General features: G+C 35.6%; 1 protein-coding gene and 1 pseudogene across 2 annotated transcripts; one reads left to right on the top strand and one right to left on the bottom strand.

The window, feature by feature from the left end:
• Positions 1-895, top strand: part of LOC107025494 — a 4,115-nt pseudogene extending 3,220 nt beyond the window's left edge.
• A 2,455-nt stretch (positions 896-3,350) lies between these two features.
• Positions 3,351-18,926, bottom strand: LOC107026445 (K(+) efflux antiporter 4-like). 2 transcript variants are annotated; one of them, XM_015227411.2, is made up of 20 exons: positions 18,455-18,926; positions 18,078-18,133; positions 16,365-16,423; positions 16,181-16,259; positions 15,988-16,049; positions 15,798-15,873; positions 15,548-15,622; positions 12,687-12,758; positions 12,515-12,598; positions 12,262-12,330; positions 11,394-11,471; positions 11,132-11,220; positions 9,987-10,083; positions 9,849-9,902; positions 9,639-9,734; positions 5,542-5,730; positions 5,342-5,419; positions 5,104-5,148; positions 4,260-4,349; positions 3,351-4,134 (listed from the first exon to the last, which is right to left on the bottom strand). In XM_015227411.2, exons 1-20 carry the CDS (start codon positions 18,669-18,671, stop codon positions 4,054-4,056), a joined length of 1,746 nt encoding a protein of 581 aa, XP_015082897.1. In that variant the 5' UTR covers positions 18,672-18,926; the 3' UTR covers positions 3,351-4,053. The 2 variants fall into 2 exon arrangements, with proteins under 2 accessions (XP_015082897.1, XP_015082898.1); XM_015227412.2 differs by having other exon boundaries at positions 18,078-18,121; positions 18,455-18,925.
• Between the last annotated feature and the right edge of the window lie 184 nt (positions 18,927-19,110).

Below are 19,110 nucleotides of genomic sequence, written 5' to 3'. Positions count from 1 at the left end.
TTCTTAGAATACTCTTAGTTTAGTAATTTGATCATAGATGTTCTTGTGGTGATGACTTCCAGATTTTGGGGAAATAATAGATGTTGAATTTTAGAAGTTATTGAATTGTCTTTTATTAATGAGTTTAAGTCTTCCGCATTGCTTTATGTTGATATTAAATTGAAATGTTAAGGTTTAGATTGGTTGGTTCGCTCACATAGGAGGGTAAATGTGGGTGCCAGTCGCGGCTCGGTTTTGGGTCGTGACAGTTGGATGGACAGAGGAGGAACATAGGAGATTCTTGATGGGACTAGAAAAGCTAGGGAAAGGAGATTGGAGAGGAATTTCGAGGAAGTTCGTCACAACAAGGACTCCAACACAAGTAGCTAGTCATGCTCAAAAATATTTCCTCAGACACTCAACTCATCTCAACAAAAAGAAACGTCGTTCTAGCCTCTTTGACATGGTATGTCGAATATATATACTCTCTACTTTTCATTAAATAAATAATTTTGTTTTGTTTTTTTATTTTTAATAGTTAGTCTCCAATCGTTCTATTTTGTGACTTTAGACCTCATTAGGAAGAAAATTTTTATCTTTACTCTAAAACTCAGCAAAAACATTTTCAATATGAAATGAATATTACTATTATCATGTGTTAGTTGCAATTGAATGTGTGAAATGAAATGATACATAGGAAAGGAGGAAAAACAAAATGGAAGAAAGCAAGGGAGATTATGGAAATCCAACAAGTCCAATTAGTGAAGAGATAGCATTAGCAACCAAAGATACTCTAATTTGGTCATCTTATTAAAAAGCCCCACTTGATTTGGAGCTAAGCGTAGCAGCTACAAATACCTTCCTAATTGGAACTATTCCTGTTACTTAATTCTAACCCAGATCAACTGCCTCTTAATTGTGTGTGTATATATATATATATATATATATATATATGCTAGCTAATTAATGAATCTATGTGTTTCAATTTAATTGTACCATGTAATTACTATTTGCTAGTATATATATTTCAAGTATCTTATTGATTTATTCAAGTAGAACAATATAAATATCTTTTTTAATTTATCCAAATTATGAAACGAGCTGGATGAGAACAATAAATTATTTCAATTTTTTTTTCTCCATAAATCACTTATTAGAACCAAAGTTACTAAATTCGATCGAATTCATAAAATAGTTAACACTGCTTTTTACCTTGTTACTTTATAGAGTAAAACCCTTGTATTAGAACAAATCAAGAAAAACAATTTGGTCAATCAATTACTCGCATTTTTCACTTCTACAATATAACTCTGTAATGTTCAGATGAGGAACCTTCTTAATTAATACTCACCACTTTAATTTTGATTAATAAGCACCTTATTAATACTTATATACTTGTGTTTTTTTTCTCTTTTTTCTTTGTTGTGAAGACGTCTATTTTTAGCATAGAATACATAAATTTGCTACCAACTTGTCAATTGTCACATCCCATGGTCCATTCACTTTATAAGAAATAGTCGCTTGAACCAACAAGTAACCACCCACCACCACATGCGCGCTCATTTTTTGAATAGTAAAAAACGTAAGATATAAAAGCGTTTTATTTGATACTCAAAGTGGTACGCATAAGTTTTAACTTCATAAATTAATATAATAAAAGTAGGAAATTGCATAACAATTTCAAAATATATATATATATATAAAATAAGTGTAAACGTATGTAAAATTACTTCATCTTAGAGTGGTAATCAATTTACTTTAAAATAAACAAAAATAGGAATATTCATTTCAAAAGATTAATTAGACTTTTTTAGAAAAAAATGGAGTAGAAATTTATAAATTAACAAGGAACTTAGAATAAAAAAATCAACCAAACCAAAATAAGCGTTAAAAAATGATGCGCTTTTACTTTGTTGTTAGCATATTGGTCTTCTTTCTTTTCTCCTTTACCCAATTAAAGATAAAGATAAAGAATAAAAATATTTTAATTTTTAAGTCTAAAGAGACGAATCAAAACAAATATTGTGTTTCACTATTGTCTACATAATTTGAACAAATAAATAATATTCTTCTTAATCATTAATGGTCTCTTTCTTTATTAAACATCGTGCTTTATTTGCCCTTTTAATGTATAGCGTCTTTAGACTTTATCACTTACTTTTTTAGCATTTGATAACATTGACGATTGAGCTCATTGTTAGTGCACTAAGCTTACAATATTAAGGATTATGCCAAGAGGAGGAACACGATTGTTGTTGTAAAGTGTGAAATAATCGTCTTTTTTATTAGCTTCTTTTTTTTTCTTCATCAAGACATATTTATAAGTCATCCTTTATATCTCCTTATGAGAAGCCTAGAGGTTTTCTATGGACCCCTACCCCAAGTGAAACACCATTGAATTGGTTGTGATAGCAAAAATCAAATTATAAGTTGCAAAACCAAACAAGCTACATATATAAGATGTTGTAATTGCGTAGTGCGTGTTTGGCTTAAAGTGGAAAATATGCTACCATGCATGTTAAATGGACTGACTTATTCCGATGTTAGTTGAGTAATGGGTCTAGATGATTGTAATTTGTGATGTGCACAATTCCAAGGCTCACTCAAATAAATAACAATGGATGGCATGGCAGCATCATTATGTTTTTTGGCCCACTCTTGCAAACCAGCTGTTACTTTTACACCTAGGACCACAACTTTAAAGCTTTTTCTTTTATGCAAATTGGGTTAGATTGTCGTATCTATGAGACAAACATATGCACGACGAATTTGAATGAGTCCATATATGGGATAAGGTCAAATTTTGACACGTTTCGACCCTCAATGCCATATAATATCCTGCACATGTTTAAGATTCCTCATCATCCTACCATTTTATTTCCATTGAAATGATTAAAAAAAAAACTTATATTCCTTGGAGTAGTTAATGTAACAGATTTGGATGCACGGGCTTTTTACATTGAAGGTAGAGTAACTTTTTAGAAGAGTTGACGTTTGGACGAACAGGACATTCTCTTACTCCTCTGAATCTATATTGTTCACGTCTAAAAAATAATGACATTTTTTTGTTGGGTAACGTAACTTTAAAAAACTCATTCTAATGTTAATAAAATGATTTATAATCACACAAATATTTATCACTTATTTTTATATCACAAGTTTCAGAAGTCTTTAATGAAATCCTCTCAAGTCAAACTTACTTATATAAAATGGAACCCAAGGAATTTCAGTTTACTACTGCTAAAAAACAGCCCGCTGGAACAAATACGAAAAAAGAAACAGAAATAAAATGACACCCCATATTTAAAGTGCATTTACCTTTTGATTTCTTTGCATTACTTCAAACTCACTTGTAGCAACAAAAAAAAAAAAAAGAGGAAGAAAATACTGTCATTAGTACATAGAATCTTGTTTCATACACTTGCAAATAGATGGTGAGAGAATCTAATTCACTTCCCAAACGATGTGGTTATCAGGAGAAAATAATAATATAGAAAGAATCTGTTAAAAAGTAAGCTTTGTAAATTCATCATCTGTGTTCTTCCTTTAGCTTTGCTAGTTAGAATAGCAAATTCATTCTCAAGTGCAAACTTTGAAAATGAGGTTAAGTACTTAGGTAGGAGTTTGGAGTACATGCATCTTTATGCACTGACTTCTCCACCCAAGAGTTCCAGGATCAGTTCCATACACAGCTATATTCTTACAGTCATGTGTTCATCATCTATTTACAGACTGATATTGACACTACCCCAGAAAAAACAACACTAACATCGAACTAGAGAATATAAACAATTGCATGACAGATGGACATCATCGTATGTAGCACCTAATTGGGAAGTAATCACGTATCAAAAAATAAATGCCAGAAGATGTTGGCAGATAGGTCAACGGCTCTACATTCTGCAACCTCTCTCATGTATCAAAGAAGAATACCTGACGTTGGTACATAAGAGCTTCATGATTATAAACTGTCCAGTCAGTCAACTTCCTTTGCTCTCTTCTCTTCTAGCATCAGAATGCCATCAGGTAACATTGAGATTTTCTTTTGATGTTGCTTTTTTTTAAATGCAACTATCATGAATCACGGGATCCTTGGATCAGTACACTGATACGCTTAGAACTGTCTGCACGTAGGATATCTCCTTTGGGTCCAATCTGGGATGAAAAATTCCAACATCTCAACTTTAAACACAGGCAAGTATTCAAGGGAAAATGTAACCAAGAGAGCTAATATATAGAACTGCAAAAAGACCAGTCATTCTTTACACCGGAAAAGTTACCTCATTTGGAATTTCAGGCGAGAACCACCGCAGTAGTACTCCAAGATGCACAACAGCAGGAATTAGCTTGAAAAGCAAAGGTGTGGTCACCTGTAGCATTCATTTGGAGCACTCACATATTAGCATACAAAACAAAAATGAAAGATTAAATAGAAGATCAAATTTATTACGGTTGAAACCTTTTTCTAAATCTCCATATTGGCCCATTTAATAACTCATAAGTTGTCTTCATCACCAAATTATTAGTTTAGTTGTCAAAGACACATTGCAGCAATACTTACTCCAGGTTTGGCTGCTAACTTTCACCAAAGCATTGCAAATATAATTTCCAACCTTAGTGTGATTTCACCGGTATGTTGTTGTATCTTTACTTCGGATAAAACATTCAAAATTCAGACTCCCCCAGAAAGGACTGCAAACTACACATACTAAGAAGTGAGGAGTGTTCAGGTTAAAACTGAGCTTTTACAAGCCATGTTGAACACACTACTCAATGGACTACCCTTTCACATGCCAACTTTCAGCACTACTCAATAGACTCTTCCTGAACTACGCGTATTTGAGCACTAAACAACTTTTACTTCAAGTTTGGCTGCTAGATTCAAGCCTCTAACTAAGACTCCTTAATGTAGTGCTCGTAAGTCTTCCATATTTTTTTAAGCAGCAGCTCTTTACCTCCCCAAAGAAAACATGCATTGTCACATGTCCAGATTCTCGTCAATTTATCACTCAGAGAAAGGTAAATAAGTATCAAAGCAAGAAGGCAAGCAAAACGTACAACACTCTCAGAAGTATATAAGATACAGGAACTGTTGCTACAAAAGAGGATTAACAGTAAACATACCAAGCTAAGTGCAGTAGTTCCCAGAAGCAGCATATACACTTTACCCTGCAGCATGACCGAATTTCATTACTTATCTCAAATCAATAGCCAGATAACTCAGCAATGATTGATTATGCATAATCGAGAGTTGCAACAAGAAAAACAAATAATAGTACTTATTAGTAATTCCATTTTGATACCATCAAGTCGCACAAAATAACTACAAAATGGTAATTGAAGGGGCTAAATAATTCAGCACCTCAATTAGATGCAGATTTGAAGCACGGCTAAGAAGAACAAAAGCAAACTCTCCTATTTGAGCCAGAGACATTCCAACCTGGGCATACCATACAACAAAAGAGTCCGTAATGCAAAATTATGGAGAACAGATACAAATAGATGCTTTGTATATCAAAAAGAGTTCAAAAATTATGACCTCATATGATCTGGAAAACTTACAAGAATTGCAGCCTTATTGGTGTAACCAAAACCCTTGACAACTGCCGCAACTACTACAGTTTTTATAACAATGACCAATATAACAGCTGCTACTAAGATATCGATGTGATTCCAAAGAAAATGAACATGGATAAGCATCCCAATGCTAGCTAAAAAAAGAGCAGCAAAGAAGTTCCGTATAGGTTCAACCTGAAACAAAATAAAACCAAGCTAAGAACAATGCATGTAGAGCAGATGCTGTAACAATCTAACCATAACCAAGGTCCAAGAGTATGTGAAACCCACATCTTCCAACATGCCTACAGCTCTATGAAACTGTTAGAGAAAATCATTTCCTCAGAGAAGGAAAAAATATATATTCTCAGATGGAATATTATATAATTCTGGAGAATTAATTGCCCAAATAAGGCGGAAAAGGTCTTATAGAAAGGAAAGTTATCCCAACTTCTAAAGATGGAATATTATATATTTTCTGAAGAATAAGTGCTCAAATAGAGCGGAAAAAGTTTTATAGATAAGGAAAGTTAAATCTACAGGAGAATCTTTATTTTCTTTCAATGAGCCTGACCAGGGCTATGCCAGGTTGATTAGACTGGAATGAGAAAACAGATAGGGAATCCCACACTGCTCATTGCACAAGAAATGCTTGTTTATTGCTCTAGTACTCCTTATTGATTTCCATTAAGGTTGAGTCGCATACATTGGATGATTGGAAAGAATATTTTTGAAGGCATATCTAGAAATATTTGGATAATTGGAAAGAATATGCACATCTAGAAATATTTGGATAATTGGAAAGAATATTTTTTTAGGCATATCTAGAAATATTTGGATAATTGGAAAGAATATTTTTGAAGTCATATCTAGAAACAAACTCTGCCTTAAATTTAGATCTCTTTGTAGCTTTTTGCTGCAACCTGGTCTTAGTACAAGATCTAGTTTAGGGGTGACATGAGTGGGTTGAGGTTTGCCTCCGGAGTCTTATGTGATAAGAAGGTACCACCAAAACTTAAAGGTAAGGTCTACAAAGTTGTGGTTAGACCGACTGTTGTATGGGGCGGAGTGTTGGCCAGTTAAGAAATCTCATGTCCAGAAGATTAAAGTTACGGAAATGAGGATATTTGGATGGATGCAGGCATGTTAGGAGGGACAAGAATTTGAATGAAGATATTTATATGATTCCAGTTAATTTTCCAAAAAAAAAGAATTTGAATGACGATATTTGGGACGAGGTGGGAGTGGCCTCAGTGGTGGACAAGGAGAGGGAAGCAAGGTTGAGATGGTTTGGACATGTGAAGAAGAGAAGCGTAGATGCCCCAATAAGGAAGTGTGAGAGGTTGGCGATGGTGGGTGTAAATACAGGTAGAGGTAAGCTGAAGAGGTATTGGGGAGGTGATTAGACATGATATGACGTATCTTTGACCTTTAGATAGAAGAGTTTGGAGGTTGGATTAGGGTAGAAGGCTAATTGGTAGTTGAGCGAACACTTCTTTCCTGCTAAATAGGCTCGGTGATATTATCTGTACCTGTTTTGGCACTATTCTCGTAGTTTCATGTTTATCTTTTTCAATTACCACCAGTATTTCTGGTACTTTGTTTATCACATTATTTCGTTGTTGTTATTGCTATGTTTTTTGAATGCTATGTATTGCTTTGTATTTAGCATTCATATGTTGTTACTGCTTTCATTTTCATATTCCCTTTTTTTTCTTCAAACTGTTTTACTCAAGCCGAGGGTCTTTCAGAAACAGCCTTTCTATCTTTACGAGGTAGGGGTAAGGTTTGTGTACACACCACCCTCCCTAGACCTCACTTGTGAGACTACACTGGATATGTTTGTGGTATTTCCAGACCTTTATAGACTTACTTTGCTGCCTAGGTCCTGTTTGGCCTCCAACAGAGAACATGAAGGTTGGAATTTCCACTTTAGAGGACTCTTAAATGACTGGAAAATGGGAAGGCTTGCTAAATTTCTGGCTACAGTAGAACCTTTTCAAGGTCTGGACAATAACAACCATGACAAGCTAATTAGGAAGATTCATAGTATGGGAAACTTCACACTCCTCAGTTAAATCATGTAAGCTCCACTTCAATTCTAGTGGCCAGCAAAGGGGTCTATGGCCATGGAAGCAAACCTGAACAACAAATGCACCACACAGTGGCTTCTTTCACTTGGTTGGCAGTCTGAGAGGATTATCTAACCCAGCAAAACCTCCAAAAAGTAGGATCCCAGTTGTGCTCTAGATTGTTTGTTATCAGTGTGGAGACTAGACTGAGAGTATCAATCATTTATGATTTGCTTCATCATCTTACGGACCAGCTATGACAATTCTTTCTGAATATGGTGAGACTAAAATGGAGCATGCCAGGGTGCAGAGATTCAGCTAAAAATAATTCAGATATCTAATAATAGAGCTGTGAAAAAACATGCCAAAATTTTGGTGGACTATTTGGAAGGAAGGACTGCATGAATTATTAGAGTAAGTTTGAATCTTTAATTATTATTAAGTACTGATGCATATCCTTGCTCTTTTGGGTATAACAATATAGAGTCTGTGATAGACTTCTTGAATCATTAAACGTTCAAGAGTGATGTAGACCAGTAAATATATTTAAAGCTTTTTCTAGTTGCTGACTGTTTAGCACAGATATCTTTTAACGATTAAAAAAACATATGCCTAAAGTATATTTCAACCTACCTTTTGTTTTGATTTCAGAAATCATTGTATCAGTCTCAAATTTTCTTTTCATAACCAGTTTTTTTTTTTTGATAATGGTTAACTTGATAACTGAATTTACCTTGGCGCTTTCCACACCGGGGTTCGTTGGTTGCCCGACGAGCGCGTGGAGTATCAGTCACAAATTTCTCTACTGATTATGGCCAAAGTACCAAAAATCATTTTACCCGATCCAAAACACTCACGTCGTGTCGTCATGAGTGTGACCCAATAAATGAAGAGTCTTGAGCAACTTACAAAAAATCATAGACTAAATGGATTTGATTAATAGTAACTTTTTATCACAATTGCGCGCATATATGTTAGAAATCATTCAACCCTATGAGCAAAATGCAACAAAAGAAAGCAAGGAAAATCGAATGGACCAATCCCGCCATCACAACCCCATAGGTACAATGAGATCACCCCAAAGGACAACTTCAGCATTGAGGAGTCATAAACCGACCACATAACCCTGTTGAACGTATTAGTTGTCCGCTCTCATGATTAATTTGACCTAACTCTAACAATTAGAAGCTAAGGAATATATTAACCAAGGAAGAGAAGCTAAAAGTTAACCAAGGAAGCAACACATAAGAACACTATAATTGGGAAAACTAATTTAGAAAAAAGAACCAAGCATAGTCCAAGTTATTAGCTTCATATGTAACAACTTTGACCCAACTCTTAAAATTAGCTCCAAGCATGAACAATTGAAATGGTCTAAATATACCCTTTAGGCAATTATAAAGGTCCAAACACACCCTGACGTCGCTTCCCCCATTGGTGCAGGGGACATATTTGGACCTTTTTAATTATTCAGGGATATACTACTATACTTGAACCATAAGATAATGGTAGGGGTATTTTTGGTCCAATAGGTTAACGGAGGGCATTTTTAAACCAATCCAATATATCAAAGGCAGTTTGGACATTTTTCGTTTTGTAAATGATGTTGAACTAGTGATAGAACTCATAAAGTACCTTCCAAGAATAAGAAGGGATATTATGTTTGTATGTTGTAAATATTTTGCCAGCACCCCCTTGTTGACATTTACCATTTCTCAAAGAAGTCCCTAATCCCAATTTAGTTGGGGCCCACCAAATGAATTCTCTTCTATTTATTACAGTCTAGATGATTATTAAAATTTTCTAATCTATGAATCCGTTAAACTTGTCTTCTCTGAAAAACTAAAATGTCATCAATTTTATATTTGTTCCCTTTAGATAATCTTCAAAATTTTGATAGGCTAGGTGTCATTGAGAATCTTCACCTTGAAAGATAGTTCAGTATTGTGTGCATACATAACAATAGCAAAGAGAAAGAGAGTGAGAGACAAGGAAAAACAAAATGCAGATGAAAAGTACAAGACGACAAACCTGTTCCAGTGTATGTTGAGCAAAATCGGTTGTTGATATCATTACCCCGGCAGCAAAAGAACCCAGCTCAAGACTCAATCCCAGTTTATCACTACACTGAGATGCAATAGTACATTTAATCGACAAGTAAGACATTTCTAGGATATACTAAGAGTTAAAATGGTTGAGAACCATTCATTTTCTATTCATAGATATGAAAAGGAGACAAACCCAAGCAACAAGCAAACAGAAAGCTACAGATGCAAGTTGATACAGTTCATTAGTCTGCAAAAAGTTCAGTAAATCACAGTCAAACATAGAAACAGCTGTGACATAAAGGATGTTTTATTCCAAGAGATGCAAAGTTACCTGTGAAGATAGGCCTATCATTAGCCTAAGAAACCAAGGTACACATGTGCGACATAATACTGACAAAATGGTCAAGAATATGAGCAGAACTACTAATCTGCAATGAAAGGAATAGTAGCAGTCAGGGGCAAGATTGACATTTAACTGTTTAATCCAGTCAATAGCATACAAGAATTGAAAGAAGATGAGGAAATGTGCTTTTTGGATTTTGTTGTGCTGCAGCGAAACTAATAAACAGAACTGGCCTTTAGATTTATGGAAAGGAAAGAGGGAATGTCTCCTGTAATACATATGTTGTGGGTATGAGATATACGTCCTAAGTGCTTATAGAGACATGCCACCCTGAACCAAAATGAATCACCAGCTGATTTCTATTAGTTTCGCACAAATCCAAAAGGTCAGTTAAGTAGTAGTTGGTGGTTTTCACACTTAAGCTGTCAAACTAATATGAACCAGTGCAGTTTCACCTCTCAGCTTTGGACCGTCTTTTTAAACATGTAGGGACTTAACTGGTCAATGCCGAAGTCTATATTGGAGCTACTTCAATGAAGGCGCAGAAAAAGGTTTGGGAAAAGCTTCAGTTAAGGTCTGGAGCTTAGCCTCAGCTGTACTTTGGCGGTGCATTTGGGAGAAAGGAAATACAAGAACTTGTTCGAGCAAAAAGAATCTATAATTTAAATGAAGTAAATATCAATCTCTTTATTTCTTATTGGTGCAACATGGATTTAGTTAAAGATGAGGAAACAATGATTTTTTAGCTTATTATACAACCTGTGATGCAGCTATACTGTAAGACTATGACTAATTTTTTTAAACATATTACACAAGTAATGATGCAGATATATGATACATACCTCCCAACAAATATTTTTTTGCTGGAAATAAATAAAACTACCTTTTACTGAAAAAGGAAAGTGTCAAACAAGGTAAAAGATTAAGATCAACTTGAAAGCAATTTTGTTTGGCGTCATAATTTCCAGATAAACTAACATATATATCATAATCTCACCTCCAAGAGAAGACAATTCAAACATCTGGTATATGGACACACAAAAAAATATTTAATACATGTAACAGCATAGTTGTTTCACATAGATTTGAGTCTATATTCCGAATTCAGAAATCATTCGATAATCACTGCTTACAATTTTGCCATGGAAAACATTCCTTGAAGTGCACCAGAAGTACCGCCAAGAATAGGAAGCAGTGCAAATAGCAAACCAACAGTGCAATCCTGGAAGCCACAGACATCTCAAAAAATTAATCAGGGAAGGACTCTTAAGAAGAAGAATAAGATAATTCTGATGAATAGAATTTATTTTTTGGTATAACATATCCATGTGAAAGATAGCACCGAACCAATATTTTGTCAAAGACATATCTCAAAAAAGGACAGCTGGAACAGACCTGCAGAATAAGAGTTCCAATGGTGACTTGCCCATACAGGGTATTAACACTATTTCTTTCCATCAGAAATTTCAACACCTGTTATTCATATAAAGATCTTTAATACATTTATAAGAAGCTTTACAAACTTAAAAAGCATAATTTGCATTTGCAACATAACAGTCCATAATATCTAATACAACATTCAAAATGCATTCCCTTACTCTGTTTTTCCAATTTTCCCTATTCAGTAATAAGCAAATTATGACAGCAAACGTGTTGTGAGAGGGAATCTGTAGCAGGTGCAGGTCAGCGAATCCCAAAACAATTTTGTAGTTACTCTATCAAAATTCTTGGTTCTTTAATTCATCAAATCATATTTCTTAGCAGCAAGTTAAGCACAAAACCGATACAGGCAGAAACAAAATGCCTATGCATCATACATTGTGATAATGTTCAAATTGAAGTGAATCCCACTCCACATCTTATTAACACACTTTACTCTATCAAAATACATCTTTCTTCAATACACCAGTTTTCAGATTATTCAAAAAACTTTTCCTATGATCAGGTTACTTCCCGTCTTCCAGCACTCAATAGAGGTCCTAACATTTTGTATAAGCAACCGATATTGGGTACCGAACCCAAAAGAGAAAGTGATTCATGCATGCTTGGTAGAAATTTTTATTCTGCTTTCCGTAATTATACCTTTGTAAATTTAAATATCAAACTGAATTTTTTTCAATTTTCCTCTAGGAACAGGAAATTTGAGAGAGCTATTCTCAGTTCTCACCCCTGACAGGAAACTGAATAAAAGCTCATGAAAAAAATACTTGATGGTACAATGGATTAGATTGGAAAGATAAATTCAATTACGACATCGACTTGCCACTGCTGTCGAAGACATTGATAAGAAAACGCCGACAAAAACACCTTCAGATGCTTCCCCACCGCATAACTGCAAGTATCATTGGTTCGTGGTTACAAGTAAGTTGAAGGAACTATATAAGAGAGATGCGCAGTTTTGAATAATTGGAGTTTCAACATTAGGCCAACAATTCATAAATGCAAAATCTCAGAGCTGAACTACATGTCGAACAGGTAGCTCCCAAAAAAAAAAGGCGATAACAGAAATTCCATACCGAGGCTGTTATACCAGACAAACACATAAAGAGAAATATTTGGAGTAACCCTCCTAGCACCGCAACAGCTCGAACAATGCGAAGCTGCAGTTACAAATTAAAAATTCGTATCTGCTTTCACTCAGAGAGATAAAGTACAAAATTGTCTTAATTTAGAAAAGCAAAAGCAAACCTTCGCCGTAGAGAACTCCAAACCCAATGCAAATAGAAGAAAAATAACGCCAAACTGAGCAACTGTTTCCACCTGAATGATGTAACCACTGGAAATTAGGAAACACAAACATAGAAAACCTAAGTAGAATATCCCGTTAGACCATTAGTACAACATTCCATGGTGGGAATCCAAAAGAAAACTTAATTAACATAAAACCATAAGCACAAATCTATCAGGAGGTTAGACTGTTGCCATAATGCAGCAGTTTTGAACAGAAATTCAATTTCCAGCAAGTGGTAACGGTAAGATGGCAACTAAGCAGCTCTCCAAATATACAAATTTGCATCTCAAAACACTGAAAATATATGCAACGACTCATTAGCCCTCTTAAATTACATACTGCTAAACAGTAAGGGTAACATGTTCAAGTCAATACAATTCAGTGAGGGGATAGGTGCAATAACTGAGTGGACCTGCAACAGACCTGAGAGACTAACTATTCTTTGAGGAAAAAGGACTAACATCTAAAGATAACTTTTTACCCCAAAATAATGAGGAACTTTAAAGTAAAAAGAGCAAGCTAACCATCCTTCATGTGGTGGCAGTTAAACATGGGCTAAGTGGATACTAAGTCATAAGAACAATATCAAGAATAAATATAGTTTTATTTTCTATTGACTGGGATGAATAGTTCAGCTATATTTGACAGTTTATCGTCCGAAGACTCTCAGATCATTTTCCTTCAAAGGACACTGGGAACAAAGGTAATCCCACTTTGTTACGAGAATATGCAGTTGAAAACAATGGTTTTGTAGATATGGTCAAGGTTTGTTGCAGCCCCATGATGCAAGAGGAAGGTTGTTAGATATTTCATGTTTCTATTATTATATTTATTGTCCCACTCCCCAGGGACGGAGTTACCCTTGTCCGTGGGGTGTCAAGCGAGACCTAGTCACCTACGTTGTATAGATAGGTCAGATTTTGATTCGATACGTATATATATATTATTGTTGACACCTCTTGAAACAAGGTGAAGATATAGTGCAACAGTTGAGCAGTTACATAAGTGTTCGAACCTGCTCAAGGTTTTTTTACTTCAGTGCTTCTTTTTTCATTTTTTTGTGTGCTTACATCTTTATATTTAGAAACCCCTCAATAAAAATCTTGGCTCCACTACTGTCGCAGTGTCGCTCCCACATTAAGAAATATGTATTATGTACTGTGAAAAGTACAGGTATAAATAGGGCTCGGTGCAAGACAATAGTTGAGATGAATCTTTATAATATTTTCTCTTGTGCCTTATTTCACACATTGTAACAAAGCACTGGTGAGAAACACACAAAAGAAAACACAATCAGACAATCACCATGCCTCAAATTCCAGCGACATTGTAGGATTGTTTTGCATCATCTACTTTTCCTTCCGTAGTTGTGCGAAAACTAGCACTACCACAAGGTATGTAATCATCCCATACCTAATCCTAATCAGATTCTCTGGCAGCAGACACCATGTGCGCCGTCAGAAGCTAGGATTCTGGCTAGCCAGTAACTCGACGCGCTAGTGCATGAGGTACTTTTTCGGCATCTCCATGGCAGGTTCTTCTGAGGTGGCCTCTTACCACTTCCGACGCTACCCATAGGGATTTGTGGGATAGCAATTGGTGGAACAGTGTTGAATCGGTGTGACAGTTGATTTCTCTTCCTTTCTTCACCGTTTCGTCCATTTCATTGACTTTTGTGTTACTTGGTGACCTTTTTGCTGAATCTCTCTTCAATCCAACCATGCCTTTTAGATTTGATGTTTTTGGGTAGGCATTAAGCTTGAATTTCTAATTTCCATGTTTTTTGTTCCAAAAAAAGTTCAAGCCTAGTGATTACTTCATAATACTCAGCTCAAGCTTCCTCGGTAGAGTTGCAGTGCAAAAGTCAAGGAATCCCCACTCACTCAACTAAAAAGGCTCAAGCAAGTTGGGAGAAGGTTTGTATTCAATTATGTAATATCCTGTGGCAAACTATTGAATCCAAGTTAATGTTTTTTTTCCTTTCGTCCCAGACATATTATTCAGTTTGGGAAAAAGCTTGTACCTTTTACATTAGTGACATGTCTCATTTTGTTGATGTGATTCCTCAAATGACTAACTTAATTAAAAAATCGAATTTGTCTGCTACTTCGCGGCAGGTATAGCAAGTCGGGGAGGATTTGAGAAGCTGTGAAGGGAGGCCACCTTCCAAGGTGATGCCATCCCTAGAATATTTAAAGAATAAATTAACTAGATAATTTCAAAAAGTATATATACACTAGTCATGGAGGTCCTTCACAGAGGAAGAGTTGGTGTCTCTTAAAAGAGTTTAGGCATAAAGCATATAGGCCTGACCCTGATAGGTTATCCATGACCCTGTATCGGAGGGGTTTGGGACTCACTAAGCCTGACTCAATTGTTCCATCAGTTTGCAAGCATAGAAAGATGTTCAATGCCTCATACATTGCCTGCATCCCCATTCCCCAGAGAAGAGAGAAATAGAGTTGAAGGACTTCAGGCACATAAGCTACGTGGGAAGTTTCTGCTATATTGTTGTTGAGTTGCTCACTAATCACTATGGTGATGGGGAAGTTAACAACAACCACAAAGTTAACATTTACACAGGAGGCAGAACATTAATGCAATAAAGATTGCAAATAAATTTTTCCTCAATGTCCATGAAAACTAGACATTGAGAAAACATTTGATCATGCCGATGGGGAAGTGTTGGCATTTGCTGATTATAGTAGTGCTGGTTTTTGTTGATTGATAGCATCTTGTTTACTAAATGAATAAAAAGTATTTTACATGATAACACCATCTATATAAGTTACTTTAATGAATCAAAAAATCAACATACCTGCACCATTTCGCTGACAAAGTTAAAACCCCCAGGTCCAATTACAGATCCTGCTAGCAAATATCCTGTGAAAACCTGAAAGATATTAACAGGATAGGACTTACTTGTTTCTGGCAGGTAATGCGTAAATTAAAATGTGTAAACGCGGCCAAGTAAATACTATCCACATCTAAATTAGCACAAGTGTAGAAGAAAAGAAAAGAGGCTGTCAAATTAGCAGTAGAAGCATGCAAAGGATGAGTTATCACACCGGTTGTCCAGCACAGGCAAAGGCAATCCCACCGCATGTTGCAGAAACAATGACAACAACGAGATCTGATATCAATCTGCCCATTGATTTACAATAAAATCAGTTCACTTAATAATATAGCTCCTCTTAACATAATAGTCTTCCATTTCACTAAATTCAAATGACCAGGATGGACAGAGTTATAGCTAACCTTAAGTCTAGCTGCAGCACCGGAAACTTCGACTTGCGATTCGACATGATGAAGACATTATCCTGATGAAGGAACAGGAGGGAAGCTACCAGTTAGTAAATCATGGTCAAGAATCCATAACTATCTCTTACTACTACCGATGCTCCTGTGCAGCCTATTACCAGACCCAATTCTTTCTAGATGCAATAGGTACCTTTCGATCAATCAAGGTAGGTGTATCTTCAGCTCCATTGTCATTCTCCAAGTGGAAAACATCATGCAACTGGAATGACCTAATATAAACCAGTAATACCAACAATTTTCAGTCTTTTAATTTCCAATAACATGGAGACCACTGAAAGTAGCATAGCGTGTGCCAAATATTAGATTAACCTTACTTTTCCTCCTTTGTCTCATTCTTCTTGGGCTTGACCCTTGCAACAGTTTCCAAAACTGCCTGAGAAATGGAGCATTTCAAGAAATGTTTAGTTGCACTAAATAATTCCTCTGTTCACTTATCTTCACTTTTACTCGTCACTTTTAATATATCAAGAGAAGACAAATATTTTTTTCCTATTTTACCCGCAACATTAATTATGTATTCCCCAAAACATTTTCCAGGACCTAAGATCAATTAATATGGGTATTATGGTAAAATACACATATTAATCATTGTTTCTTAAGGGGCGTGCAAAGTCCAAGGTGGACAAGTAAAATTGAATGGAGGCAGTAAATTTTGGAATCAGGTCACAGGTCACAGTTATTTCCAAACGTGTTGCACAACCATTTAGAAAGCAATTGAAATAGATACAGTTTTCTTCCTTATCTCAATTAGTAGGACCACTAGAGTCCACTCCTTCCCCACACTACGAGTGAAAGGAAAATGTAAAGACGACCATTAAAGTAGCCCAAGCAAGACTAACTATATCCATACGAACTATGTCCCCAATCTCTATAAATATAATGGAATTGTTCCATTATTCCTCACTAATGATAGTGGAATTAATGGTGCAGAGTCAAAAAGTATGACAATCAGACAATGGGAAGAGACATCCTAAGATTCTTCTCTGACATTTCTTATTCAAATTGCAAGCTACATGGTAAGCAAAAAATAGAGCCTTAAGCTAAGGAATAGTGCATCTTTTAAAACAATCTACTAGCTCAATAACTCAATAAAACATCCAAGTTACTAATTATGAGAATCTTCTGTTACCATAGCAGCTATGTTCATCTGTATCTAGCTTTTATGAATAAGAACAATAAACTCCAATATCAAAAATCTTATTTCATAAATTGATAAACTACATAATAGCACTTCATTCTTTTTACTCTCCAAAGGCAGTCAATGTTTAATTAGCTATTCTTGTCAATTGCAGATTTACATCTCTCCCCTTGTCAGATGTTACTGAAAATAAAAATATCTATATCAAAAGAGCAACAAGCTATATTTGTCATCAGGACCTACGCATAAACAGACAGTAAATATCACAGTACCATTTAGCTCAGAAAAACAAGTTACTTCATTTTCATCAAAATTGTGTTATGCCTAACTTGAACTACAAGCATCACCATTGTCATGCATTACAACTTGGTTTATCCGAGTACAGGGATGAAGTTTCAGTCCAAATATGAGCAGAACAGCACAGGACCTCACATCGTAACACCAACCTTTATCTCCGTTGAGTAAGAGAAGCTCAATCAGTTGGTAATAAAAGATTCATCAACACATAACTGTAGCTAATTGACCAAGAGAGCAAAACAAAACTTACAGGAAATGAACAACCATCAGAACTAGAATGTACTTTGTCAGAGTAGATGTTCCAATGGCAGAGCCGAGAACTCATCCTTGAATAATAGTTCCCATTTATAGCTAAACTCTAGTGAATAAATATATAAATAAAAACCTCAACCTCAAACAAGCCACTAAAGCCACAGATCAGAAATCAGACTACAAATACCCTATCCAAACACTATTTCAAGGAACAGATAACAGAAGAACTATCACAATACCTTCTTCCAACTAAAATTTCAGTAATTTTTTGAAGTTCACAAGTCCAAATCATTTTCACTATTAGTCAATTTCAGAAAACTGGAAGGAACTAGGGACAAACCTCTTGCTCCGCCACGCTATTGTTGAAGCTTCTGTGATCAGTTACTGAAATTAAAACTAAAAAAGTAAGTGTATCAAGAAAGGTCAGATACGAGTGTTACTGAAGCCTAAATCACAACCAAAACTTTCTCCATCACTGGAATTAGAGGCAAGTAAGTGTATCAGAGTTTAAACAAGCAAATGAAAAAACAGAAAATCTTGCAGCGTATATGTAACAAGACTATCAGTAGTCCAGAAAGTAATTCTACTAAAATTGTTTCCTAAAAGAGAACCTATAATCAGAGTAGATAGAAATAGCTACTCTAAAAACATGCAATTTTAGTCCCGCAATGCATATTTTGATCGATTTAAGAAAGGCAAAGTCGAATTTGAACTAACCATCTGTCTTGTCGTCAGTTTCATTGAACTCCTTTTCGAGAGCTTTATCGATCATTGTAGCAAAGGTAGATCTAGACGAGTTGAACTCAGAAGAAATCAAGACATCATTTACATCTTGAGGCTTCACATCACGATCAGCATCAGCATCAGAGAGGACGCATTGCAAAGAGAAAGGGAGAATGAGGAGAAGGAAGAGCACTGGCACTCGCATTTGCATTTTGGTTAGGTTAGAGAGAGAAAACTCTGATGAGGGTTTTAGAGAGAGAAGGAGGGTTGTAACTTGTAAGTAGAGAAAAGGAAAAGGGTGCGGTGAGTGGCAACCGATTGAAGTTAACTAACCGATTGAGAGAGAAAAAGCAGAGCCTCGGCCACCGGGACAAGTTGAGTGGAAGTACAAAAAGGTCCTCCTTCACATTCGCTTCTTGTGATTTCCGTCAGGTGTTTCCACACCCCAAATCTCCCAACAGGTCAAACCTAAGTCACGTCTTTTAATTATTATTTTCACTCAATTTTTTTAACGTGATCCCAAAGCAAACCATTGTAATTGTAAACCAATGAGGCGGGACTGGATGGAACCAATTTTTTTAACGTGATCCCAAAGAACCATTGTAATTGTAACCAATGAGGCGGGACTGGATGGAGGCTGATTAACCCTT

This window comes from Solanum pennellii, chromosome 7 (assembly GCF_001406875.1).
Source record: "Solanum pennellii chromosome 7, SPENNV200".
Taxonomy (NCBI): domain Eukaryota; kingdom Viridiplantae; phylum Streptophyta; class Magnoliopsida; order Solanales; family Solanaceae; genus Solanum; species Solanum pennellii.
The sequence above is the reverse complement of the archived record's forward strand: the minus strand, read 5'-3'. Positions and strand labels throughout refer to the sequence as shown.

Coding starts and splice junctions, on each gene's coding strand:
- LOC107026445 (XM_015227411.2), bottom strand. CDS start 18,671: ATGCAAATGCGAGTGCCAGTGCTCTTCCTTCTCCTCATTCTCCCTTTC. Junction 16,424..18,077: donor ATAGCGTGGCGGAGCAAGAG/GTTTGTCCCTAG, acceptor TCCATTTCTCAG/GCAGTTTTGGAAACTGTTGC. Junction 11,221..11,393: donor TTGGAACTCTTATTCTGCAG/GTCTGTTCCAGC, acceptor TGTGGCTTCCAG/GATTGCACTGTTGGTTTGCT.